This window comes from Embiotoca jacksoni, unplaced genomic scaffold (genome assembly GCF_022577435.1).
Source record: "Embiotoca jacksoni isolate LCO1_2020_lvr unplaced genomic scaffold, fEmbJac1.0.p SCAF_5, whole genome shotgun sequence".
Classification (NCBI taxonomy): Eukaryota; Metazoa; Chordata; class Actinopteri; family Embiotocidae; genus Embiotoca; species Embiotoca jacksoni.
In genome coordinates, this window is record NW_027185403.1 from 3,091,972 (window position 1) to 3,117,295 (window position 25,324).

The window sequence follows — 25,324 nt, forward strand, 5'->3', positions numbered from 1 at the left end:
CACTATAGACACAAAGCTTCATGAACTTTCACTTCAGGTTTCAATATTTACAGTATATTCAGGTCAATCTTAAAAGATGCAGTTATGTACTACTCAAGGAAGCTCGAAAGAATGAATGAATACTTTTGAGTTGCATTATCATAAATGTAGGATCCAGTCTGGAGCTTGACTCAATTCAAGCTCCAAAGAAAGATATTCTGACGAAAAGCGTTTCAAAATCAGAATATGTTGAACTATGCTGCTATAAATATTTTTGTAGATGGATATTCTCTGAATATATGATCCCCACAATATAAAATGCTGTTTCAAGTGGAGGATACGTGTGTTCGTTCCAAACAGCTTAACCTGAAAAGTCTAAATCTTCTTGGCAATGTTGTGGCCAAGAGTGTTTGGGTTCACATGTAGTTGATCTCTCTCTGAGAGTTATAGACACATGAAACAAAAGCTTACTGCTGCTGTTGTTTCATGTGTTTAGGTTAGAAAGATACTTGATATTATTTCCACTGTGGTAGTACAGCGAAGCACCAATGTATCAAGTGGCCAATCAGATCGTTCCAAAATTGTTCCCTCCCACTTATTGCAGTACATATTAAGGCAAATCAACGTATGAAATGTTCTAATGTAGATGCAGACACCAGTGGATTAATTGGAAAATGATGATCATATTTCATTTACTGCTGATGCTCAGAGTAGGGCGTAAGTATATAGAGCTTTTTTTCAAATATATATTTTCCATGTCATTTCTTGCACTAACGTTTTAGCACCAGACATACAATCTACCTCTCACTCTTGTTTTATTTTTATCTTCAGGAAGCACAGATTATCTCGTCTTTACAATGAAGACTGTGAATGTTGGAGATAATGTGACTCTTTCGTGTACTCGTCATCATAATGCTCTACACCAAGAAACCTTGTATTGGATCAAACATGTTTCTGGAAATTTGCCTGAGTTCTTGGGAGGAACATATACTTTTGATTACAAAGGTGGTAATAAGACTCCTCACGTTACAACAAAACAAGAACCTGGAACGTACATTCTGCATATTAACAAAGCTGAGCTCAGTGACACCGGTGTGTACTACTGTGTAAAAGTCAAGGATCTTGACATGACATTTGTGAACGGAACATCTCTGAGAATTAAAGGTAAATCTAATTAAATTTGTGTTTCTATGTATATCGATTATTTTCAACTATTATTTTTCTTAAAAGCTGATCAAAACATGTTTATAATTAGTTTTTGTATTTCCCAGGACCCGAACCAGACATCACTGCCGTCATTCAAGAGCTTCCATCTGATCCAGTCCATCCAGGAACCATAATGACTCTGCAGTGTTCAGTCCTCTCTGACTCTGAAAAGAAAACGTGTCCTGGAGATCACCGTGTGTTCTGGTTCAGAGCCGGATCAGATGATTCTCATCCCAGTTTGATTTATGTTCATGGAGGTAGTGGTGAAGAATGTGAAAGGAGTCCTGAGGCTCGCTCTGCACAGAAATGTTTCTATAACTTCTACAAAAACGTCACATCCTCTGATGCTGGGACTTACTACTGCGGTGTGGCCACATGTGGAGAGATCATTTTTGGAAATGGAAGAAGAGTGGACGTTGAAGGTAGCTGCACCACATTTCTATCTAACAATAATACAACATTTGTTCTTACTGAAATAATTATCATTATTGGGTGCCTCTATTTTCCAGCACTCAGCATGTGGGAATTGAAGAAAGCAAACATGGTTCTCATTCTGTTGTCTGGTGCTTTGGCTGCAAGTCTGATTGTTATAGTCTTCCTCATTTACACCATCAAGAACAAGACGTGTGATCGCTGCAACGGTAAATGACATTTCCCACACATCATATCAATCTATCCACTAGTATTTGCCGTTTGTTGCGTGTCAGTTGACCTACAGCATCTTTCATTTTTATTGTCTCTGTTGCTCTGCAAACAGATGCTGTAACAGCCAACGGTTATCAGCAAAATCAGCAGGTAACATTTATATCAGGAAATATCGTCATATTTTTCTCTCCAAATAGGTAAATAATATCTGCCCGCTCATAATTTTCTTTCATAATTTAACGTTTTTCCTCAGAGAAGTGAGGACTCATTGACTTATTCTGCACCAACCTTCACCAGGAGGAAGGCTGGCAAAGCAGAGAGAAGAAATATGAATGCAGCAGAGAAAGACACCGTCTACTCTGAAGTCAGTGGTTTTAGGGTTGATTAAAAATTCACACACAGAATTTGTTAATTGTTTTTTTGACATTTTGACACAGTGTGGGAAATAATGGTAAAATAGCAATTCCTCTTTGATAAACATGAAGGTATTTTATGCATCATTTGAATATTTTACTGTTTGCAGTTGTTTTCTGGCTTTCTGAAAGTGTTTCTTTGGCAAAGGGATTTAAATCATTACGGTGCAAAAATATCGACATGTTTGTGACATCCTACACAAATTTATATAATTTAAAACCATTTTACTAAATGAAATCAATGTTTGTGTACATCTTTTGCTTCTTTCCTTAAAAGACAAGAATATAAATAAACTTTATATAAAACACAAAACATGTTTACTTCATTCTGAGTTGCATCATTTTCCATGTCTTTACTTTGTTGTTTCACGGTTAATTTGTTTATCATTATTACAGGAGCAACAGCAACAAAATTCCAAAAGACTCCAACAACATTATTTTTTGACTGAACCTCAACAGCAGGTCCAACCCAATACACACACGTGTCATTGACTTACTGAGTGACTGAGTGATTGTTACATCGTTGTTGGGACAAATGCCACGACTTCCTGCATCCATTTCAATTAATAAGCCCTTATTTCAAATGAAAAGCCCCCACGCTATGTCTAACCATCGCTGTGTATTAGGTTTTGACCTACTCTTGTTAATGTTTACCACCACCAAGGAGGTTATGGTTTTTGTTTGTGAATAAGACAACAGAAAGAGTAATATTGCACTAACCACTGTGGGCCGGCCCAACGTAGCCCCTGTCAGCCGTCCCTTTGCAGGTTCAGAGCAGCAAGAAGCAGAGCTGACTGGGTGAGAGTACACAGGAAGCGTAACACAAAAGGGGTTGAGGCAGATGGCTGCCCACCCACGAGTCTAGTTATGTTTGAGGTTGCTTCTTGTTGATGGGATTTTGTTCTCCCCAAACGAAAGCTTTGGGGGGCCATTTCTACACCTTTTGACCAACTACAGAAGTTGTCTACTCTGATCAGACCTGACTATGAGCTTCAACAAACCAATGCATATGTTATCAAATAATAAACAATACTCATACTTGGTCTTTTTTTGTTTTAATCTTATTCTGATTATGTCAGTGGTTGTTTTTACAATGGATTTGTACAGATTGCAAGTCCATCAATGCACCAAGTGATGCAGCTGTGCAAGACCAGCTTTGTTAGATTAGAATGAGACAGGAAGCAAAGCCTCTCTGCAGCCGCACCTTTGCTTGAAAGCCCAACCACAGCAATGTTAAAGTTTCCACACATCATTGACGTGTCATTGATGACTTTGAATCTGTTTGTTTATAGTTGTTACTCTTGTGATTAAAAAAAAAAAAAAAAAAAAAATCAATTTGGAGTCTGTTCTGTAGTTTTCTAAAAAAAAAAAAAAAAAAAATGCTAGGTAAATAGTTATTTTAATCTTGTGATGAAAAACATTGCTATGAAGCTCAATTCTGGTGCCGTTCTATAAATAATGTTCTAATAAATAATAAATTCAGCAATTTCTGATGCACCCATATCGATTTCATCACCGATCACTTTCGGATTAAGCCCCGCCCTCTACAGGTACGGCTAAGGATACAGATGATTTAGTTGGTTTAACAAACACAGATAATGGTGAACTCACTGGTGTACTCGCTCGTCTCTCGTAACAAGGAGCCAATCAGATTGCTCTGAAATTGCTTCCTCCCACTTGATATGATTACATTTAGGTGAATCATCTTTATTACGGTTTCAATTACAGCAGTCTCAAGTGGATTTATGAGAAAATGCTGATCCTATTTTATTCCCTGCTGATGCTCCAAGTTGGCTGTAAGTACATGTAGAAAGGTCAGATTTACTCCAGATACGTATTTAAAGTATTGTTGTTGTTTTCTGAGGAAGACAGCGTTTATGATTCTGTGTCTGTTGTTCATCATTGATCTGTTTGGTGTTTTTTCAGTTTGCGCAGATGATCGTCTCTTTGACACAAAGACTGTTCGTGTTGGAGATGATGTGAAGTTGTCATGCGCCAACACTGTTTGGGGAAGCTTATTTTGGATCAGGCCTGTTTCTGGAAACTTTCCTGAAGTCTTAGGACGATCATACAGCTTCAGGAGTGTTCATCATCGCATTAGCACTGATATAGAGAATGGATCATTTCTGCTGTATATTTCAAAAGCAAAACTAAGTGATATGGCAGTTTACTGCTGTGTAAAGGCACTCCAACAAAGTTTTATATTTGTGAAAGGAACATCTCTAATCGTTGAAGGTAAGTACTCCTAAAAAAGCTCAAATTTCTTTAGGTTTCTCAAAACATGGTGAATTTACATACCGTATTTTTCGGACTATAAGGCGCACTTAAAATCCTTAAATTTTCTCAAAAATTGACAGTGCGCCTTATAATCCAGCGCGCCTTAGGTATGGTTACTTGTTGTGCTTATTGATCGATTTTATGTGGTACAATGCGCTCAAAAATCTGTCGAAATGTGTAAGTACGACTTTGGTAAGCAACGAAGCCGCTCCGCTCAATGGATATTCGGACCATTATGGTACGCTGTGTCACTACTTGATCGGCCTGTAACAGGAATGTAATGTCTGAACTAAAAGTGCATTCATGTAAGGCAGCCCGCGCCCGGAGTGTCCGTTAGCTGCAACAAACCAATCAGAGAACAGTATTTAGTACGCTTACCCCCTCCACTTTTTAAACATAATACTTACTGTGCTTCAACATTATATTACAGGACATTTGTGTGTACGTAAAAGGACTCCAAAAATGGCACCTGTTAAGAGGCATGCTTACGAAGCGGGTTTCAAACTCCAAGCAATTGGCTACGCTGAGTGAGTGTATTTTTCTGTACCGGTAATTGTTGTTACAACTGAGTTGAATAAAGTTTGATTTACCGGACTGTGTTGTTTTGCTTAATGCGCCTTATAATCCGGTGCGGTTTATGTGTGAACATGGACACGTTAATTCACAGTGCGCCTTATAGTCCGAAAAAGACGGTACCTTCATTTCTTCGTTTATGCATATAAACTTTGTCCCTGCCCAATCTATAATTGATTCTGAAAATGATGAATACTAATCATTTGTGATGGCATGGCGTCACCAATTTATGACTTCTATTTTTAAAAACACAATTCTGCTGATTTGCTGTTTACCTCAATTTCCAAATAACAGGTCCTCCCATGTGACCACAGCACAGCAGTAAGTCCCACCTTTTAAGGACAAATAGATTCCACTCCAAGTATTCTCAGTCAAACCTGAGGTTTATATTTGCCGCAGTGTCAGAATTAATTTCCAAATATTTTTTCTGTTTATCTCTCCTTTAAAATACTGAACGTGATACTTTTCAGATAATTCTTATACCACAAGCAGAACTAGTGACTGTGCCACTTATTGCTTGCTTGTAGCTCCAAGGACAAAGACAACCAACCACCCAGAGATAGACAAACCTTTCTCAAAAGAGTCAAAACTCAAAAATCTTTATCATTGCAACAAAAGGAAACAGAGGTGATATGCCTCTCAAAGCCCAGAATCACACAATATGTGCAGGAAGTGTGCTTATTCTGTCACAACCAATCAGATGCTTTTTAAAGTCTGACTTATCACAACCGTCTCACCTCCTTTACTCACTGAGATACCAACTACATCCCCATGAAGACATCAATGTCAAGATGATCGTGTTATGGATTCCATTGCTTTTTTTTCATCGAGCATGTAAGTGCTGCTTTTTTTCTGGCCAAAAATTCTGTGCATTAGAGATTTTACACACTCCTTTATTTAATGTCTTTGTTTTCATTTAATTCAGATACGCTGGTTCCAATAACAACAGTTCAGCTCGGAGAACCAGTGACCTTGACATGTTCTTTAATCAAATCCAGATCCGTACGATTCCAATGGTACAAGCAGAGCGCCGGGGATAATCTTAAATTAATTGTGACACTCTTGACATCTACCAGTGAGTTTGGACCAGAGTTTCCTCAATCAAGATTCCAAGCACATCTTCATGACGGTTTTAGCAACTTGACCATTCTGAGGACAGTCCAGGAGGATGAGGGGATGTATCACTGTACAAGCGCAGAGTTCATTAAACCTCAATGGAATGGGACATATTTGTTAGTAAAAGGTAATAATGTGATTTTTTTTTTTTTTTACAGACTTGTGTTTCTATGCACATTTGAAAAAAACGCCAACTGTGTTCCTGCAATTTTTATTACACAGGAAACAGTCAGACATCAAACTACACCGTCACTCAGTGGCCGACAGCATCAGGTCCAGGCCGAGACTCAGCAACTCTCCAGTGTTCAATCCTCTCTGACCCTGAGCACATGAAGTGTCCAGGACATCACAGTGTGTTCTGGTTCAGAGTCGGATCAGACAAGTCTCATCCAGACACCATCTACACTGACGGAAATAGAAATAATGAATGTGACGAGAAATCTGACGCTCAGAAGAGCTGCGTTTATCGCTTCTCTAAGAACATCAGCTCCTCTGATGCTGGGACTTACTACTGTGCTGTGGCCACATGCGGAAGGATATTATTTGGAAACATATCTAAGCTGCACCTTGGTAATATTTTGAGTTCAGTAATATAAGAGATACTCAAATTATGTTGATACCATCTTGAACAATACGGCTTTTAAGAAGCACTCAATTTATTGTTTATGAAAACATTAGAATTTTCAAGTGTCTGATTTTTCATGCAAAATTCACTTGTAGTAATTTTACTTTTCCAATCATCTAACCACTGTCTATGACTTTCATTGTTTCTTCCTTTTCATTCTGTTGTAGGATGCATGTTTTCACAGGAGGGCAGTGCAGTTATTTTTCTGCTCTGTGCTGTCTTGGCTATAAGTCTGATTGTTATTGCTGTCCTCATTCATGCCATCAAGACAAACAAGAGTGATTCTTGCAAAGGTGAAAGAAGTAATTCATATTTTCGATAGACAATGAAATTTAAATGATGGAACCTTCATTTATTGTTCTGTACTGTAATTTTTTTTGTTATCCAGCTGCTGTTGGCTTGCAGAAAAAACAGGTTGGACAGAAACATCAACAGGTAAAGCACTTTTATTGTTTTTTATCTCATCAAGTCAATAAAGGTTTTGATATTGCTCATATTTTTTTTTTTCATATATTTTGTCAGACAGATGAGGACACATGGATTTATTCTGCTGTCATCTTTACCGTGATGAAAGCTGAAAGAAATGCAGTAAAGAATGGGAAAGAAGAGAGAGAGAAGATCTACACTGCTATCAAGGCTTTGGGGTTGGATTAGACTGTTAACACATGCTTGGTGTTCATTTGCTTTGAATAATCAAGTTGATAAACTAGCTAAAGGGCTTCCTTTATGTTGCAGTACTGTACATACTATACTGTGTATCATCTTAATTCAAATTTGTGTTCTTTTGTTTAAATGTATTTACACAGAATTTATCTTTTTCACGTAAAAATTACAAATAAAACATACTTTCTAGTGCCAAACTGTTGCTGCTGGTGTGATCTGTTTGTCTTTCTAAACACTTACTAACGTCACAGAAATCAGTTCAACATTTAAATTGCGCTAAACGGTTGTTTATCAGGTTTGTAATCTTGTTAACATCACAGGGATTTAAAAATAATTTAATAATGCGATTATTCCTTCAAGCAAAGTATATAACATTCAATATATTTACACTTCAGGATAAGTTTTTTTTGTTCAATTTTAATAATGACTGTTACGAACCGATAGCCTGATGTGAACCAGAACACAGACAATTGGAATTCTTACTCCTGGAAGTTATAGCCTCCCTCTGCTCCATGCACGTTACTGTGCTGCGCTTTGTTCACGTGCAACAGGAACACTCTGAACTTTCTGATTCATCCTCGTACGAACAAACAAAAGTTGTCCTGATGTCAGCTTCACATATTTTTGCTGCTCTAAACAAAATCATACTGATTTATTGGACATATTAGTGTCTAACTTTTGTACAGATAAGTAATAACATGTAAACAAACTTGAGGGCAAGCTGTTTTTTCTTTTTTGTTTAAACCTTAAGTTGTAGGTTTTGTTTGTGTAATATCCTACAGAGAATCCGATATATAACATTTCAAATATTCTATAATTTTGGGGCGAATTGTGATGGTCAAATTGATAGAGGAAGGAAACAGGACGTCCGTAAAAAAACAAGCTACCACGTCTGTGTTCACCTGCAGGTTTTGGGGGCCTGTTGTAGGGTAGAAGTGAGAGGAAATATCACCAAAACCACACAGAAAGTCAAGAGATGTGGAGAACTCAAAGAGACTGTTTTAAAAAGACTGTGAGTCCCCTGCGATAATGGAATTTAAGTTAAGAGCCAGAAAGATTTTTCATCCATTTTTTTTTAAACGTAATTAATCTCTGTTTTAACTTATGTATTCAGATCAGTAAAGACCATCAGTCTTTCTGGTCTCACTGCACTTTGTAAAGGACTTCTGCATTTCGGTCATGACAGCAACAAATAAAGCTACTGTGGCAGACAAAAGCTGTGGTGGGCCGTTCCTCCACCCTTTGACCAACCACTGAAGCTGCTTACTCAGATCAGACCTGACTGTGAGCTTCAACCGGATATGAAGTGAGAGAGGAGCTACGAGGCTTCAGCAGGCTAATTTTAGGTTTAGTTTGACTTGCTTGTTATTAAAAGTACAAATAGTATCTGATGTATATTCCCTGTGTGTTTCAAAGATACAGTCTACAATTATTTGCATCTGCAGTCTTGAAATATGTCAATTTTAGTGTAATTTTTATTTTAACACCATTTTATTGATTTATTGATTCCACTGCATCACTGCACCATGAAATGGACTAAACAAGCAGTGCTGTCAATCCTATTTGTTGTAACTTTACAGTCAAAGTCCTGGCTTTGCCTAAAAGATCAGTAATCATTGACAAGCAGTGGTCCAGGTTTGAGAGATGAAAAGAGAGAGTGAGACAGGAAGAAAAGCCCCTCGTGTCGTTACACCCTTGTTTGAAAGCCCAACCACCTTAAAGCTTGAGTTTCCACGCATCAACAGTGTTTATAAAAGTTGTTTTGTGTCTCAGGTGCAACCAGTGCTGTGCAAACAAAGAAAAGACAGAGTAAAAAGGACACAGTGAAAAATAAACTCCTAATTGTGCATTTTGTTTTGAACAATATGCAACAGTCATTATTTTTCCTGGTCCGCCTTCTGTATGTTGTGAGCAGTGAAGCTGTGGACAGGAAACACATTTAACAATCGACCCCGGCTGGGATCAAACCGGTGACGTTGCACTTATCTGCTAAAAAGGTGTTGTGTTTTACGAACTACTTCATTGTCATGCCAACATGTTGAGGCTTGTAGTCAACAGTATGTTGAGCCCATTGAAGGCCACAAACCAAAATGTTCTAGTGTGATAAATGTGGCTGCAGGTTTTAACTCTTTCAGCTGCTTTCTCTTTACGCCTTTCAAATACTGTCGTTGCTCCATAAATCTACACCAGACCTATATGTTTTTTATGCCAGAGTCTCTTTGACTGCATGATATTGTCAGGTGTTCCTGTCACTACTGTAGTGAAGCTGAGTCACTCAGGATTTGTCCAAGTCAGTCACATTTGGTTTTGATTATTTTACTGCAACCAAAAGCATTCTTTTCAAGTAGAAAAAAACAACACTGTTTGTGTATTCTCTCATGCTGCCTCACTGTCACGTCTTTGTTCAGGTTTAAAAGAGTTTTCTCCCTCACATCGTTACATGGACCAGTTGAGTCAGAAACTTGTGATCTCTTCCAGGTGAATGTGTTTAAGTGATAATGTGAGAGTGATGCTTTGAAGGGGGAGTAGAGGAAGAGGGTGTGTCTGCAGCCACCTAGAAATATTTTTGTCGATGGATATTCTCTGAATATATGATCCCCACAATATAAAATGCTGTTTCAGGTGGAGTATACGTGTGTTCGTCCCAAACAGCTAAACCTGAAAAGTCTAAATGTTCTTGGCAATGTTGTGACCAAGACTGTTTGGGTTCACATGTAGTTGATCTCTCTGTGAGAGTTATAGACACATGAAACAAAAGCTTACTGCTGCTGTTGTTTCATGTGTTTAGGTTGGAAAGATAGTTGGTATTATTTCCACTGTGGTAGTACAGCGAAGCACCAACATATCGAGTGGCCAATCAGATCGTTCTAAAATTGTTCCCTCCCACTTATTGCGAGTACATATTAAGGCAAATCAACGTATATGTTCTAATGTAGATGCAGACACGAGTGGATTAATCAGAAAATGACGATCATATTTTACTTACTGCTGATGCTCAGAGTGGGATGTAAGTATATAGAGCTTGTTTTCAAATATATATTTTACGTGTCATTTCTTGCACTAACCTTTTAATCTCTCCTTTAAAATATTGCTTGGCTTGCTGCTGCGTTGCTTGCTTGTATCTCCAAGGACAAAGACAACCAACCACCCAGAGATAGACAAATCTGTCTCAAAACAGTAAAAAGTGAAAAATCTGAATCATTGAAACAAAGGGAAACAGAGGTGATGTGCTTCTCAAAGCCCATTATCACACAATATGTGGTAGGAAGTGTGCTTATTCTGTCACAACCAATCAGATGCTTTTTAAAGTCTGACTTAACACAACCGTCTCACCTCCTTTACTTACTGAGATACCAACTACATTCCCATGAAGACATCAATGTCATGATGCTCGTGTTATGGATTGCATTGCTTTTTCTTCATCGAGCATGTAAGTGCTGCTTTTTTTCCGGCCAAACATTTTTTGCATTTGAGATATTTCACACTCCTTTATTTTATGTTTTTCTGTTTTCTTTTAATTCAGATACGCTGGTTCCAGTAACGGCAGTTCAGATCGGAGAACCAGTGACCTTGACATGTTCTTTACCCAAAAACAGAAAAGTACTAGTCCAATGGTACAAGCAGAGCGCCGGGGATAATCTTAAGTTAATTGTGAAACTCTTGACATCTAACAGTGAGTTTGGACCAGAGTTTCCTCAATCAAGATTCCAAGTACATCTTTATGACGGTTTTAGCAACCTGACCATTCTGAGGACAGTCCAGGAGGATGAGGGGATGTATCACTGTACAAGCGCAGAGTTCATTAAACCTCAATGGAATGGGACATATTTGTTTGTAAAAGGTAATAATGTGATTTATTTTTTTTACAGACTTGTGTTTCTATGCACATTTGAAAAAAACGCCAACTGTGTTCCTGCAATTTTTATTACACAGGAAACAGTCAGACATCAAACTACACCGTCACTCAGTGGCCGACAGCATCAGGTCCAGGCCGAGACTCAGCAACTCTCCAGTGTTCAATCCTCTCTGACCCTGAGCACATGAAGTGTCCAGGACATCACAGTGTGTTCTGGTTCAGAGTCGGATCAGACAAGTCTCATCCAGACACCATCTACACTGACGGAAATAGAAATAATGAATGTGACGAGAAATCTGACGCTCAGAAGAGCTGCGTTTATCGCTTCTCTAAGAACATCAGCTCCTCTGATGCTGGGACTTACTACTGTGCTGTGGCCACATGCGGAAGGATATTATTTGGAAACATATCTAAGCTGCACCTTGGTAATATTTTGAGTTCAGTAATATAAGAGATACTCAAATTATGTTGATACCATCTTGAACAATACGGCTTTTAAGAAGCACTCAATTTATTGTTTATGAAAACATTAGAATTTTCAAGTGTCTGATTTTTCATGCAAAATTCACTTGTAGTAATTTTACTTTTCCAATCATCTAACCACTGTCTATGACTTTCATTGTTTCTTCCTTTTCATTCTGTTGTAGGATGCATGTTTTCACAGGAGGGCAGTGCAGTTATTTTTCTGCTCTGTGCTGTCTTGGCTATAAGTCTGATTGTTATTGCTGTCCTCATTCATGCCATCAAGACAAACAAGAGTGATTCTTGCAAAGGTGAAAGAAGTAATTCATATTTTCGATAGACAATGAAATTTAAATGATGGAACCTTCATTTATTGTTCTGTACTGTAATTTTTTTTGTTATCCAGCTGCTGTTGGCTTGCAGAAAAAACAGGTTGGACAGAAACATCAACAGGTAAAGCACTTTTATTGTTTTTTATCTCATCAAGTCAATAAAGGTTTTGATATTGCTCATATTTTTTTTTTCATATATTTTGTCAGACAGATGAGGACACATGGATTTATTCTGCTGTCATCTTTACCGTGATGAAAGCTGAAAGAAATGCAGTAAAGAATGGGAAAGAAGAGAGAGAGAAGATCTACACTGCTATCAAGGCTTTGGGGTTGGATTAGACTGTTAACACATGCTTGGTGTTCATTTGCTTTGAATAATCAAGTTGATAAACTAGCTAAAGGGCTTCCTTTATGTTGCAGTACTGTACATACTATACTGTGTATCATCTTAATTCAAATTTGTGTTCTTTTGTTTAAATGTATTTACACAGAATTTATCTTTTTCACGTAAAAATTACAAATAAAACATACTTTCTAGTGCCAAACTGTTGCTGCTGGTGTGATCTGTTTGTCTTTCTAAACACTTACTAACGTCACAGAAATCAGTTCAACATTTAAATTGCGCTAAACGGTTGTTTATCAGGTTTGTAATCTTGTTAACATCACAGGGATTTAAAAATAATTTAATAATGCGATTATTCCTTCAAGCAAAGTATATAACATTCAATATATTTACACTTCAGGATAAGTTTTTTTTGTTCAATTTTAATAATGACTGTTACGAACCGATAGCCTGATGTGAACCAGAACACAGACAATTGGAATTCTTACTCCTGGAAGTTATAGCCTCCCTCTGCTCCATGCACGTTACTGTGCTGCGCTTTGTTCACGTGCAACAGGAACACTCTGAACTTTCTGATTCATCCTCGTACGAACAAACAAAAGTTGTCCTGATGTCAGCTTCACATATTTTTGCTGCTCTAAACAAAATCATACTGATTTATTGGACATATTAGTGTCTAACTTTTGTACAGATAAGTAATAACATGTAAACAAACTTGAGGGCAAGCTGTTTTTTCTTTTTTGTTTAAACCTTAAGTTGTAGGTTTTGTTTGTGTAATATCCTACAGAGAATCCGATATATAACATTTCAAATATTCTATAATTTTGGGGCGAATTGTGATGGTCAAATTGATAGAGGAAGGAAACAGGACGTCCGTAAAAAAACAAGCTACCACGTCTGTGTTCACCTGCAGGTTTTGGGGGCCTGTTGTAGGGTAGAAGTGAGAGAAAATATCACCAAAACCACACAGAAAGTCAAGAGATGTGGAGAACTCAAAGAGACTGTTTTAAAAAGACTGTGAGTCCCCTGCGATAATGGAATTTAAGTTAAGAGCCAGAAAGATTTTTCATCCATTTTTTTTTAAACGTAATTAATCTCTGTTTTAACTTATGTATTCAGATCAGTAAAGACCATCAGTCTTTCTGGTCTCACTGCACTTTGTAAAGGACTTCTGCATTTCGGTCATGACAGCAACAAATAAAGCTACTGTGGCAGACAAAAGCTGTGGTGGGCCGTTCCTCCACCCTTTGACCAACCACTGAAGCTGCTTACTCAGATCAGACCTGACTGTGAGCTTCAACCGGATATGAAGTGAGAGAGGAGCTACGAGGCTTCAGCAGGCTAATTTTAGGTTTAGTTTGACTTGCTTGTTATTAAAAGTACAAATAGTATCTGATGTATATTCCCTGTGTGTTTCAAAGATACAGTCTACAATTATTTGCATCTGCAGTCTTGAAATATGTCAATTTTAGTGTAATTTTTATTTTAACACCATTTTATTGATTTATTGATTCCACTGCATCACTGCACCATGAAATGGACTAAACAAGCAGTGCTGTCAATCCTATTTGTTGTAACTTTACAGTCAAAGTCCTGGCTTTGCCTAAAAGATCAGTAATCATTGACAAGCAGTGGTCCAGGTTTGAGAGATGAAAAGAGAGAGTGAGACAGGAAGAAAAGCCCCTCGTGTCGTTACACCCTTGTTTGAAAGCCCAACCACCTTAAAGCTTGAGTTTCCACGCATCAACAGTGTTTATAAAAGTTGTTTTGTGTCTCAGGTGCAACCAGTGCTGTGCAAACAAAGAAAAGACAGAGTAAAAAGGACACAGTGAAAAATAAACTCCTAATTGTGCATTTTGTTTTGAACAATATGCAACAGTCATTATTTTTCCTGGTCCGCCTTCTGTATGTTGTGAGCAGTGAAGCTGTGGACAGGAAACACATTTAACAATCGACCCCGGCTGGGATCAAACCGGTGACGTTGCGCTTATCTGCTAAAAAGGTGTTGTGTTTTACGAACTACTTCATTGTCAGGCCAACATTTTGAGGCTTGTAGTCAACAGTATGTTGAGCCCTTTGAAGGCCACAAACCAAAATGTTCCAGTCTGATAAATGTTGCTGCAGGTTTTAACTATTTCAGCTGCTTTCGCTTTATACCTTGCAAATACTGTACTTGCTCCAGAAACCTACACCAGACCTACATGTTTTTTTATGCCAGAGTCTCTTATGTATTACTTGGCTGCATGATATTGTCAGGTGTTCCTGTCACTACTGTAGTGAAGCTGAGTCACTCAGGATTTGTGCAAGTCATTCACTTTTGGTTTTCATTATTTTACTGTAACCAAAAGCATTCTTTTCATGTAGAAAAAAACAACACTGTTTGTATATTCTCTCATGCTGCCTCACTGTCACGTCTTTGTTCAGGTTTACAAGAGTTTTCTCCCTCACATCGTTACATGGACCAGTTGAGTCAGAAACTTGTGATCTCTTCCGGGTGAATGTGTTTCTGTCATAATGTGAGAGTGATGCTTTGAAGTGAGAGTAGAGGAAGAGGGTGTGACCGCAGCCACCTGGAAATATTTTTGTAGATGGATATACTCTGAAAATATGATCCCCACAATATAAAATGCTGTTTCAAGTGGAGAATACGTGTGTTCGTTCCAAACAGCTTAACGTGAAAAGTCTAAATCTTCTTGGCAATGTTGTGACCAAGAGTGTTTGGGTTCACATGTAGTTGATCTCTCTGTGAGAGTTATAGACACATGAAACAAAAGCTTACTGCTGCTGTTGTTTCATGTGTTTAGGTTAGAAAGATAGTTGGTATTATTTCCACTGTGGTAGTACAGCAAAGCACCAACATATCGAGTGGCCAATCAGATCATTCTAAAATTGTTCCCTCCCACTTATTGCGAGTACATATTAAGGCAAATCAACATATGATATGTTCTAATGTATATGCAGACACGAGTGGATTAATCGGAAAATGCTGATTATATTTCATTTGCTGCTGATGCTCAGAGTGGGGCGTAAGTATATAGAGCTTGTTTTCAAATATGTATTTTACGTGTCATTTCTTGCACTAACGTTTTAGCACATGACATACAATCTACCTCTCACTCTACTTTTATTTTAATCTTTAGGAAGCACAGATGATCTCGTCTTTGCAATGAAGACTGTGAGTGTTGGAGATAAGGTGACTCTTTCGTGTACTCGTCATCATAATGCTCTGCACAAAGAAACCTTGCATTGGATCAAACTTGTTTCTGGAAATTTGCCTGAGTTCTTGGGAGGAACATATACTTTTGATTACAAAGGTGTTAATAAGACTCCTCACGTTACAACAAAACAAGAACCTGGAACGTACATTCTGCATATTAACGAAGCCGAGCTCAGCGACACCGGTGTGTACTACTGTGTAAAAGTCAAGGATCTTGACATGACATTTGTGAACGGAACATCTCTGAGAATTAAAGGTAAATCTAATCAAATGTGTGTTTCTATGTATTTCGATTATTTTCAACTATTATTTTTCTTAAAAGCTGATCAAAACATATTTATAATTAGTTTTTTTTATTTCCCAGGACCCGAACCAGACATCACTGCCGTCATTCAAGAGCTTCCATCTGATCCAGTCCATCCAGGAACCATAATGACTCTGCAGTGTTCAGTCCTCTCTGACTCTGAAAATAAAATGTGTCCTGGAGATCACCGTGTGTTCTGGTTCAGAGCCGGATCAGATGATTCTCATCCCAGTTTGATTTATGTTCATGGAGGTAGTGGTGAAGAATGTGAAAGGAGTCCTGAGGCTCGCTCTGCACAGAAATGTTTCTATAACTACTCAAAAAACGTCACATCCTCTGATGCTGGGACTTACTACTGCGCTGTGGCCACATGTGGAGAGATCATTTTTGGAAATGGAAGAAGAGTGGACGTTGAAGGTAACTGCACCACATTTCTATCTAACAATAATACAACATTTGTTCTTACTGAAATAATTATCATTATTGGGTGCCTCTATTTTCCAGCACTCAGCATGTGGGAATTGCAGAAAGCAAAGACAGTTCTTGTCCTGTTGTCTTTTGCTTTGGCTGCAAGTCTGATTGTTATAGTCTTCCTCATTTACACCATCAAGAACAAGACAGGTGATCGCTGCAATGGTAAATGACATTTCCCACACATCACATCAATCTATCCACTGGTATTTGGCGTTTGTTGCGTGTCAATTGACCTACAGCGTCTTTCATGTTTATTGTCTCTGTTGCTCTGCAAACAGATGCTGTAACAGCCAGCGGTTATCAGCAAAATCAGCAGGTAACATTTATATCGGGAAATATCGTCATATTATCAAGTCAATAAAGGTTTTGATATTGCTCATATTTTTTTCATATATTTTGTCAGACAGATGAAGACACATGGATTTATTCTGCTGTCATCTTTACCATGATGAAAGCTGAAAGAAATGCAGAAAAGGATGGGAAAGCACAGAGAGAGAAGATCTACACTGCTGTCAAGGCTTTGGGGTTGGATTAGACTGTTAACACATGCTTGGTGTTCATTTGCTTTCAATAATCAAGTTGATAAACTAACCAAAGGGCTTCCTTTATGTCGCAGTACTGTACATACTATAATGTGTATCATCTTAATTCAAATTTGTGTTCTTTTGTTAAAATGTATTTACACAGAATTCATCTTTTTCACGTAAAAATTACAAATAAAAAACACTTTCTAGTGCCAAACTGTTGCTGCTGGTGTGATCTGTTTGTCTTTCTAAACACTTACGAACGTCACAGAAGTCAGTTCAGCATTTAAATTGTGCAAAACGGGTGTTTATCAGGTTTGTAATCTTGTTAACATCACAGGGATTGAAAAAATAATTTACTAAGGCGATTATTCCTCCAAGCAAAGTATATAACATTCAATATATTTACACTTCAGGATAAGTTATTTTTTGTTCAATTTTAACAATGACTGTTACGAACCGATAGCCTGATGCGAACCAGAAGACAGACAATTGGAATACTTACTCCTGGAAGTTATAGCCTCCCTCTGCTCCATGCACATTACTGTGCTGCGCTTTGTTCACGTGCAACAGGAACACTCTGAACTTTCTGATTCACCCTCGTACGAACAAACAAAAGTTGTCCTGATGTCAGCTTCACATATTTGTGTTGCTCTAAACAAAATCATACTGATTTATTGGACATATTAGTGTCTAACTTTAGTACAGATAAGTAATAACATGTAAACAAACTTGAGGGCAAGCTGTTTTTTCTGTTTTGTCTGAGCCTTAAGTTGTAGGTTTTGTTTGTATAATATCCTAGAGATAATCACATATACAGTATAACATTTCAAAGATTAAATATTTTTTTGAGAATTGTGACGTTCAAATTGATAGAGGAAGGAAACAGGACTTCTGTAAAAAAAAACAAGCTACCACATCTGTGTTCACCTGCAGGTTTTGGGGTCCTGTTGCAGGGTAGAAGTGAGGAAATGTCACCAAAACCACACAGAAAGTCAAGAGATGTGGAGAACTCAAAAATATTTTGAAAAAAAAGACTGTGAGTCCCCTGCGATAATATAATTTAAGTTAAGAGCCAGAAAGATTTTACATGCATTTTTTTAAAAACGTAATTAATCTCTGTTTTAACTTATGTATTCAGATCAGTAAAGACCATCAGTCTTTCTGGTCTAACTGCACTTTGTAAAGGACTTCTGCATTTCGGTCATGACAGCAACAAATAAAGCTACTGTGGAAGACAAAAGCTGTGGTGGGCTGTTCCTCCACCCTTTGACCAACCACTGAAGCTGCTTACTCAGATCAGACCTGACTGTGAGCTTCAACCGGATATGAAGTGAGAGAGGAGCTACGAGGCTTCAGCAGGCCAATTTTAGGTTTAGTTTGACTTGCTTGTTATTTAAAGTACAAATAGTATCTGATGTATATTTCCTGTGTGTGTTTCAAAGATACAGTCTACAATTATTTGCATCTACAGTTTTGAAATACATCATGTTTAGTGTAATTTGAATTTTAACATGACTTTATTGATTTATTGATTCCACTGCATCACTGCACCAAAGAATGGACTAAACAAGCAGTGTTGTCAATCCTATTTGTTGTAACTTTACAGTCAAAGTCCTGCCTTTGCTTAAAAGATCAGTAATAATTGATAAGCAGTGGTCCAGGTTTGTGAGATTAAAAGAGAGAGCGAGACAGGAAGAAAAGCCCCTCATGTCGTTACACCCTTGTTTGAAAGCCCAACCACCTTAAAGCTTGAGTTTCCACGCATCAACAGTGTTTATAAAAGTTGTTTTGTGTCTCAGGTGCAACCAGTGCTGTGCAAACAAAGAAAAGACAGAGTAAAAAGGACACAGTGAAAAATAAACTACTTATTGTGCATTTTGTTTTGAACAATATGCAACAGTCATTATTTTTCCTGGTCCACCTTCTGTATGTTGTGAGCAGTGAAGCTGTGGACAGGAAACACATTTAACAATCGACCCCGGCTGGGATCAAACCGGTGACGCTGTGCTTCTCTGCTAAGAAGGTGTTGTGTTTTATGAACTACTTCATTGTCAGGCCAACATGTTGAGGCTTGTAGTCAACAGTATGTTGAGCCCGTTGAAGGCCACAAACCAAAATGTTCCAGTCTGATAAATGTGGCTGTAGGTTTTAACTCTTTCAGCTGCTTTCTCTGTACGCCTTACAAATACTGTAGTTGCTCCAGAAACCTACACCAGACCTACATTTTTTTTATACCAGAGTCTCTTATGTATTACTTGACTGCATGATATTGTCAGGTGTTCCTGTCACTACTGTAATGAAGCTGAGTCACTCAGGATTTGTGCAAGTCAGTCATTTTTGGTTTTGATTATTTTACTGTAACCAAAAGCATTCTTTTCATGTAGAAAAAAACAACACTGTTTGTATATTCTCTCATGCTGCCTCACTGTCAGGTCTTTGTTCAGGTTTACAAGAGTTTTCTCCCTCACATCGTTACATGGACCAGTTGAGTCAGAAACTTGTGATCTCTTCCGGGTGAATGTGTTTCTGTCATAATGTGAGAGTGATGCTTTGAAGTGAGAGTAGAGGAAGAGGGTGTGACCGCAACCACCTGGAAATATTTTTGTAGATGGATATTCTCTGAATATATGATCCCCACAATATAAAATGCTGTTTCAGGTGGAGGATACATGTGTTCGTCCGAAACAGCTAAACCTGAAAAGTCTAAATCTTCTTGGCAATGTTGTGACCAAGACTGTTTGGGTTCACATGTAGTTGATCTCTCTGTGAGAGTTATAGACACATGAAACAAAAGCTTACTGCTGCTGTTGTTTCATGTGTTTAGGTTAGAAAGATAGTTGGTATTATTTCGACTGTGGTAGTACAGCAAAGCACCAACAAATCGAGTGGCCAATCAGATCATTCTAAAATTGTTCCCTCCCACTTATTGCGAGTACATATGAAGGCAAATCAACGTATGACATGTTCTAATGTAGATGCAGACACGAGTGGATTAATCAGAAAATGATGATCATATTTCATTTACTGCTGATGCTCAGAGTGGGGCGTAAGTATATAGAGCTTGTTTTCAAATATATATTTTACGTGTCATTTCTTGCACTAACGTTTTAGCACATGACATAAAATCTACCTCTCACACTTGTTTTATTTTAATCTTTAGGAAGCACAGATGATCTCGTCTTTGCAATGAAGACTGTGAGTGTTGGAGATAAGGTGACTCTTTCGTGTACTCGTCATCATAATGCTCTGCACAAAGAAACCTTGCATTGGATAAAACTTGTTTCTGGAAATTTGCCTGAGTTCTTGGGAGGAACATATACTTTTGATTACAAAGGTGGTAATAAGACTCCTCACGTTACAACAAAACAAGAACCTGGAACGTACATTCTGCATATTAACAAAGCTGAGCTCAGTGACACCGGTGTGTACTACTGTGTAAAAGTCAAGGATCTTGACATGACATTTGTGAACGGAGCATCTCTGAGAATTAAAGGTAAATCTAATTAAATTTGTGTTTCTATGTATATCGATTATTTTCAACTATTATTTTTCTTAAAAGCTGATCAAAACATGTTTATAATTAGTTTTTTTATTTCCCAGGACCCGACCCAGACATCACTGCCGTCATTCAAGAGCTTCCATCTGATCCAGTCCATCCAGGAACCATAATGACTCTGCAGTGTTCAGTCCTCTCTGACTCTGAAAATAAAACGTGTCCTGGAGATCACCGTGTGTTCTGGTTCAGAGCCGGATCAGATGATTCTCATCCCAGTTTGATTTATGTTCATGGAGATAGTGGTGAAGAATGTGAAAGGAGTCCTGAGGCTCGCTCTGCACAGAAATGTTTCTATAACTTCTTCAAAAACGTCAGATCCTCTGATGCTGGGACTTACTACTGCGGTGTGGCCACATGTGGAGAGATCATTTTTGGGAATGGAAGAAGAGTGGACGTTGAAGGTAACTGCACCACATTTCTATCTAACAATAATACAACATTTGTTCTTACTGAAATAATTATCATTATTGGGTGCCTTTATTTTCCAGCACTCAGCATGTGGGAATTGCAGAAAGCAAACATGGTTCTCATTCTGTTGTCTGTTGCTTTGGCTGCAAGTCTGATTGTTATAGTCTTCCTCATTTACACCATCAAGAACAAGACATGTGATCGCTGCAACGGTAAATGACATTTCCCACACATCACATCAATCTATCCACTGGTATTTGCCGTTTGTTGCGTGTCAGTTGACCTACAGCGTCTTTCATGTTTATTGTCTCTGTTGCTCTGCAAACAGATGCTGTAACAGCCAGCGGTTATCAGCAAAATCAGCAGGTAACATTTATATCGGGAAATATCGTCATATTTTTCTCTCCAAATAGGTAAATAATATCTGCCCGCTCATAACTTTCTTTCATAATTTAACGTTTTTCCTCAGAGAAGTGAGGACTCATTGACTTATTCTGCACCAACCTTCACCAGGAGGAAGGCCGGCAAAGCAGAGAGAAGAAATATGAATGCAGCAGAGAAAGACACCGTCTACTCTGAAGTCAGTGGTTTTAGGGTTGATTAAAAATTCACGCAGAATTTGTTCATTGTTTTTTTGACATTTTGACACAGTGTGGGAAATAATGGTAAAATAGCAATTCCTCTTTGATAAACATGAAGGTATTTTATGCATCATTTGAATATTTTACTGTTTGCAGTTGTTTTCTGGTTTTCTGAAAGTGTTTCTTTGGCAAAGGGATTTAAATCATTACGGTGCAAAAATATCGACATGTTTGTGACATCCTACAGCATTGTTCATCTCATATACTTCATGGATTAATCAATTCTCTCTTAATTTTTGCTCGTTTGTCTTCCTTGCAATTTTAAGGATATCAACTAAAGCATAACTCTGATAGGTGTTTATACAATTTAAAACCATTTTACTAAATGAAATCAATGTTTGTGTACATCTGTTGCTTCTTTCCTTAAAAGACAAGAATATAAATAAACTTGATATAAAACACAAAACATGTTTACTTCATTCTGAGTTGCATCATTTTCCATGTCTTTACTTTGTTGTTTCACGGTTAATTTGTTTATCATTATTACAGGAGCAACAGCAACAAAATTCCAAAAGACTCCAACAACATTATTTTTTGACTGAACCTCAACAGCAGGTCCAACCCAAAACACACACGTGTCATTGACTTACTGAGTGACTGAGTGATTGTTACATCGTTGTTGGGACAAATGCCACGACTTCCTGCATCCATTTCAATTAATAAGCCCTTATTTCAAATGAAAAGCCCCCACGCTATGTCTAACCATCGCCGTGTATTAGGTTTTGACCTACTCTTGTTAATGTTTACCACCACCAAGGAGGTTATGGTTTTTGTTTGTGAATAAGACAACAGAAAGAGTAATATTGCACTAACCACTGTGGGCCGGCCCAACGTAGCCCCTGTCAGCCGTCCCTTTGCAGGTTCAGAGCAGCAAGAAAGCAGAGCTGACTGGGTGAGAGTACACAGGAAGCGTAACACAAAAGGGGTTGAGGCAGATGGCTGCCCACCCACAGAGTCTAGTTATGTTTGAGGTTGCTTCTTGTTGATGGGATTTTGTTCTCCCCAAACGAAAGCTTTGGGGGGCCATTTCTACACCTTTTGACCAACTACAGAAGTTGTCTACTCTGATCAGACCTGACTATGAGCTTCAACAAACCAATGCATATGTTATCAAATAATAAACAATACTCATACTTGGTCTTTTTTTGTTTTAATCTTATTCTGATTATGTCAGTGGTTGTTTTTGCAATGGATTTGTACAGATTGCAAGTCCATCAATGCACCAAGTGATGCAGCTGTGCAAGACCAGCTTTGTTAGATTAGAATGAGACAGGAAGCAAAGCCTCTCTGCAGCCGCACCTTTGCTTGAAAGCCCAACCACAGCAATGTTAAAGTTTCCACACATCATTGACGTGTCATTGATGACTTTGAATCTGTTTGTTTATAGTTGTTACTCTTGTGATTAAAAAAAAAAAAAAAAAAAAAATGAAATGTCAAAACTTTCATTAAAAAAAAAAAAAAAAAAAACTTTAAAAAATGCTAGGTAAATAGTTATTTTAATCTTGTGATGAAAAACATTGCTATGAAGCTCAATTCTGGTGCCGTTCTATAAATAATGTTCTAATAAATAATAAATTCAGCAATTTCTGATGCACCCATATCGATTTCATCACCGATCACTTTCGGATTAAGCCCCGCCCTCTACAGGTACGGATAAGGATACAGATGATTTAGTTGGTTTAACAAACACAGATAATGGTGAACTCGCTGGTGTACTCGCTCGTCTCTCGTAACAAGGAGCCAATCAGATTGCTCTGAAATTGCTTCCTCCCACTTGATATGATTACATTTAGGTGAATCATCTTTATTACGGTTTCAATTACAGCAGTCTCAAGTGGATTTATGAGAAAATGCTGATCCTATTTTATTCCCTGCTGATGCTCCAAGTTGGCTGTAAGTACATGTAGAAAGGTCAGATTTACTCCAGATACGTATTTAAAGTATTGTTGTTGTTTTCTGAGGATGAATTAGAAGACAGCGTTTATGATTCTGTGTCTGTTGTTCATCATTGATCTGTTTGGTGTTTTTTCAGTTTGCACAGATGTTCGTCTCTTTGACACAAAGACTGTTCGTGTTGGAGATGATGTGAAGTTGTCATGCGCCAACACTGTTTGGGGAAGCTTATTTTGGATCAGGCCTGTTTCTGGAAACTTTCCTGAAGTCTTAGGACGATCATACAGCTTCAGGAGTGTTCATCATCGCATTAGCACTGATATAGAGAATGGATCATTTCTGCTGTATATTTCAAAAGCAAAACTAAGTGATATGGCAGTTTACTGCTATGTAAAGGCACTCCAACAAAGTTTTATATTTGTGAAAGGAACATCTCTAATCGTTGAAGGTAAGTACTCCTAAAAAAGCTCAAATTTCTTTAGGTTTCTCAAAACATGGTGAATTTACATACCGTATTTTTCAGAGTACAAGGTGCACTTAAAATCCTTAAATTTTCTCAAAAATTGACAGTGCACCTTATAATCCAGCGCGCCTTAGGTATGGTTACTTGTTGTGCTTATTGATCGATTTTATGTGGTACAATGCGCTCAAAAATCTGTCGAAATGTGTAAGTACGACTTTGGTAAGCAACGAAGCCGCTCCGCTCAATGGATATTCGGACCATTATGGTACGCTGTGTCACTACTTGATCGGCCTGTAACAGGAATGTAATGTCTGAACTAAAAGTGCATTCATGTAAGGCAGCCCGCGCCCGGAGTGTCCGCTAGCTGCAACAAACCAATCAGAGAACAGTATTTAGTACGCTTACCCCCTCCACTTTTTAAACATAATACTTACTGTGCTTCAACATTATATTACAGGACATTTGTGTGTACGTAAAAGGACTCCAAAAATGGCACCTGTTAAGAGGCATGCTTACGAAGCGGGTTTCAAACTCCAAGCAATTGGCTACGCTGAGTGAGTGTATTTTTCTGTACCGGTAATTGTTGTTACAACTGAGTTGAATAAAGTTTGATTTACCGGACTGTGTTGTTTTGCTTAATGCGCCTTATAATCCGGTGCGGTTTATGTGTGAACATGGACACGTTAATTCACAGTGCGCCTTATAGTCCGAAAAAGACGGTACCTTCATTTCTTCGTTTATGCATATAAACTTTGTCCCTGCCCAATCTATAATTGATTCTGAAAATGATGAATACTAATCATTTGTGATGGCATGGCGTCACCAATTTCTGACTTCTATTTTTAAAAACACAATTCTGCTGATTTGCTGTTTACCTCAATTTCCAAATAACAGCTCCTCCCATGTGACCACAGCACAGCAGTAAGTCCCACCTTTTAAGGACAAATAGATTCCACTCCAAGTATTCTCAGTCAAACCCGAGGTTTATATTTGCCGCAGTGTCAGAATTAATTTCCAAATATTTTTTCTGTTTATCTCTCCTTTAAAATACTGAACGTGTTGCTTTTCAGATAATTCTTATACCACAAGCAGAACTAGTGACTGTGCCACTTATTGCTTGCTTGTAGCTCCAAGGACAAAGACAACCAACCACCCAGAGATAGACAAACCTTTCTCAAAAGAGTCAAAACTCAAAAATCTTTATCATTGCAACAAAAGGAAACAGAGGTGATATGCCTCTCAAAGCCCAGAATCACACAATATGTGCAGGAAGTGTGCTTATTCTGTCACAACCAATCAGATGCTTTTTAAAGTCTGACTTATCACAACCGTCTCACCTCCTTTACTCACT

The 25,324-nt window shown here is 38.0% G+C and overlaps 5 protein-coding genes across 5 annotated transcripts; all 5 read left to right on the plus strand.

The window, feature by feature from the left end:
* The first annotated feature begins 654 nt into the window (after positions 1 to 654).
* Positions 655 to 17,020, plus strand: LOC138211559 (uncharacterized). The gene is made up of 6 exons (XM_069171514.1): positions 655 to 696; positions 15,631 to 15,963; positions 16,072 to 16,428; positions 16,516 to 16,647; positions 16,764 to 16,801; positions 16,889 to 17,020. Exons 1-6 carry the CDS (start codon positions 657 to 659, stop codon positions 17,018 to 17,020), a joined length of 1,032 nt encoding a protein of 343 aa, XP_069027615.1. The 5' UTR covers positions 655 to 656.
* On the plus strand, positions 1,014 to 2,453 carry LOC138211497 (uncharacterized). Its single transcript, XM_069171437.1, has 5 exons — positions 1,014 to 1,143; positions 1,251 to 1,607; positions 1,695 to 1,826; positions 1,943 to 1,980; positions 2,084 to 2,453. The coding sequence occupies exons 1-5, from the start codon at positions 1,107 to 1,109 to the stop codon at positions 2,216 to 2,218; spliced, it is 699 nt and encodes a 232-aa protein (XP_069027538.1). The 5' UTR covers positions 1,014 to 1,106; the 3' UTR covers positions 2,219 to 2,453.
* LOC138211456 (uncharacterized) lies at positions 5,862 to 7,685 on the plus strand. The gene is made up of 6 exons (XM_069171367.1): positions 5,862 to 5,927; positions 6,019 to 6,336; positions 6,432 to 6,779; positions 7,002 to 7,127; positions 7,223 to 7,269; positions 7,357 to 7,685. Exons 1-6 carry the CDS (start codon positions 5,885 to 5,887, stop codon positions 7,486 to 7,488), a joined length of 1,014 nt encoding a protein of 337 aa, XP_069027468.1. The 5' UTR covers positions 5,862 to 5,884; the 3' UTR covers positions 7,489 to 7,685.
* Positions 11,272 to 12,683, plus strand: LOC138211126 (uncharacterized). The gene is made up of 5 exons (XM_069170767.1): positions 11,272 to 11,338; positions 11,431 to 11,778; positions 12,001 to 12,126; positions 12,222 to 12,268; positions 12,355 to 12,683. Exons 1-5 carry the CDS (start codon positions 11,272 to 11,274, stop codon positions 12,484 to 12,486), a joined length of 720 nt encoding a protein of 239 aa, XP_069026868.1. The 3' UTR covers positions 12,487 to 12,683.
* Positions 17,021 to 20,042: 3,022 nt separating the features above from the next.
* Positions 20,043 to 23,706, plus strand: LOC138211560 (uncharacterized). The gene is made up of 7 exons (XM_069171515.1): positions 20,043 to 20,058; positions 20,173 to 20,505; positions 20,613 to 20,969; positions 21,057 to 21,188; positions 21,305 to 21,342; positions 21,446 to 21,556; positions 23,650 to 23,706. The coding sequence occupies exons 1-7, from the start codon at positions 20,043 to 20,045 to the stop codon at positions 23,704 to 23,706; spliced, it is 1,044 nt and encodes a 347-aa protein (XP_069027616.1).
* Positions 23,707 to 25,324: the final 1,618 nt, after the last annotated feature.

Bases quoted from the DNA above. Each gene is read 5' to 3' on its own strand.
- LOC138211559 (XM_069171514.1), top strand. From the start codon at position 657: ATGATCATATTTCATTTACTGCTGATGCTCAGAGTAGGGC. The intron at 697-15,630 runs GTAAGTATATAG...TTTAATCTTTAG, and splicing joins GCTGATGCTCAGAGTAGGGC to GAAGCACAGATGATCTCGTC. The intron at 15,964-16,071 runs GTAAATCTAATC...TTTATTTCCCAG, and splicing joins AACATCTCTGAGAATTAAAG to GACCCGAACCAGACATCACT.
- LOC138211497 (XM_069171437.1), top strand. From the start codon at position 1,107: ATGACATTTGTGAACGGAACATCTCTGAGAATTAAAG. The intron at 1,144-1,250 runs GTAAATCTAATT...TGTATTTCCCAG, and splicing joins AACATCTCTGAGAATTAAAG to GACCCGAACCAGACATCACT. The intron at 1,827-1,942 runs GTAAATGACATT...CTCTGCAAACAG, and splicing joins GACGTGTGATCGCTGCAACG to ATGCTGTAACAGCCAACGGT.
- LOC138211456 (XM_069171367.1), top strand. From the start codon at position 5,885: ATGATCGTGTTATGGATTCCATTGCTTTTTTTTCATCGAGCAT. The intron at 5,928-6,018 runs GTAAGTGCTGCT...CATTTAATTCAG, and splicing joins GCTTTTTTTTCATCGAGCAT to ATACGCTGGTTCCAATAACA. The intron at 6,337-6,431 runs GTAATAATGTGA...TTTATTACACAG, and splicing joins GACATATTTGTTAGTAAAAG to GAAACAGTCAGACATCAAAC.
- LOC138211126 (XM_069170767.1), top strand. From the start codon at position 11,272: ATGTATCACTGTACAAGCGCAGAGTTCATTAAACCTCAATGGAATGGG. The intron at 11,779-12,000 runs GTAATATTTTGA...ATTCTGTTGTAG, and splicing joins CATATCTAAGCTGCACCTTG to GATGCATGTTTTCACAGGAG. The intron at 12,127-12,221 runs GTGAAAGAAGTA...TTTGTTATCCAG, and splicing joins CAAGAGTGATTCTTGCAAAG to CTGCTGTTGGCTTGCAGAAA.
- LOC138211560 (XM_069171515.1), top strand. The intron at 20,506-20,612 runs GTAAATCTAATT...TTTATTTCCCAG, and splicing joins AGCATCTCTGAGAATTAAAG to GACCCGACCCAGACATCACT. The intron at 21,189-21,304 runs GTAAATGACATT...CTCTGCAAACAG, and splicing joins GACATGTGATCGCTGCAACG to ATGCTGTAACAGCCAGCGGT.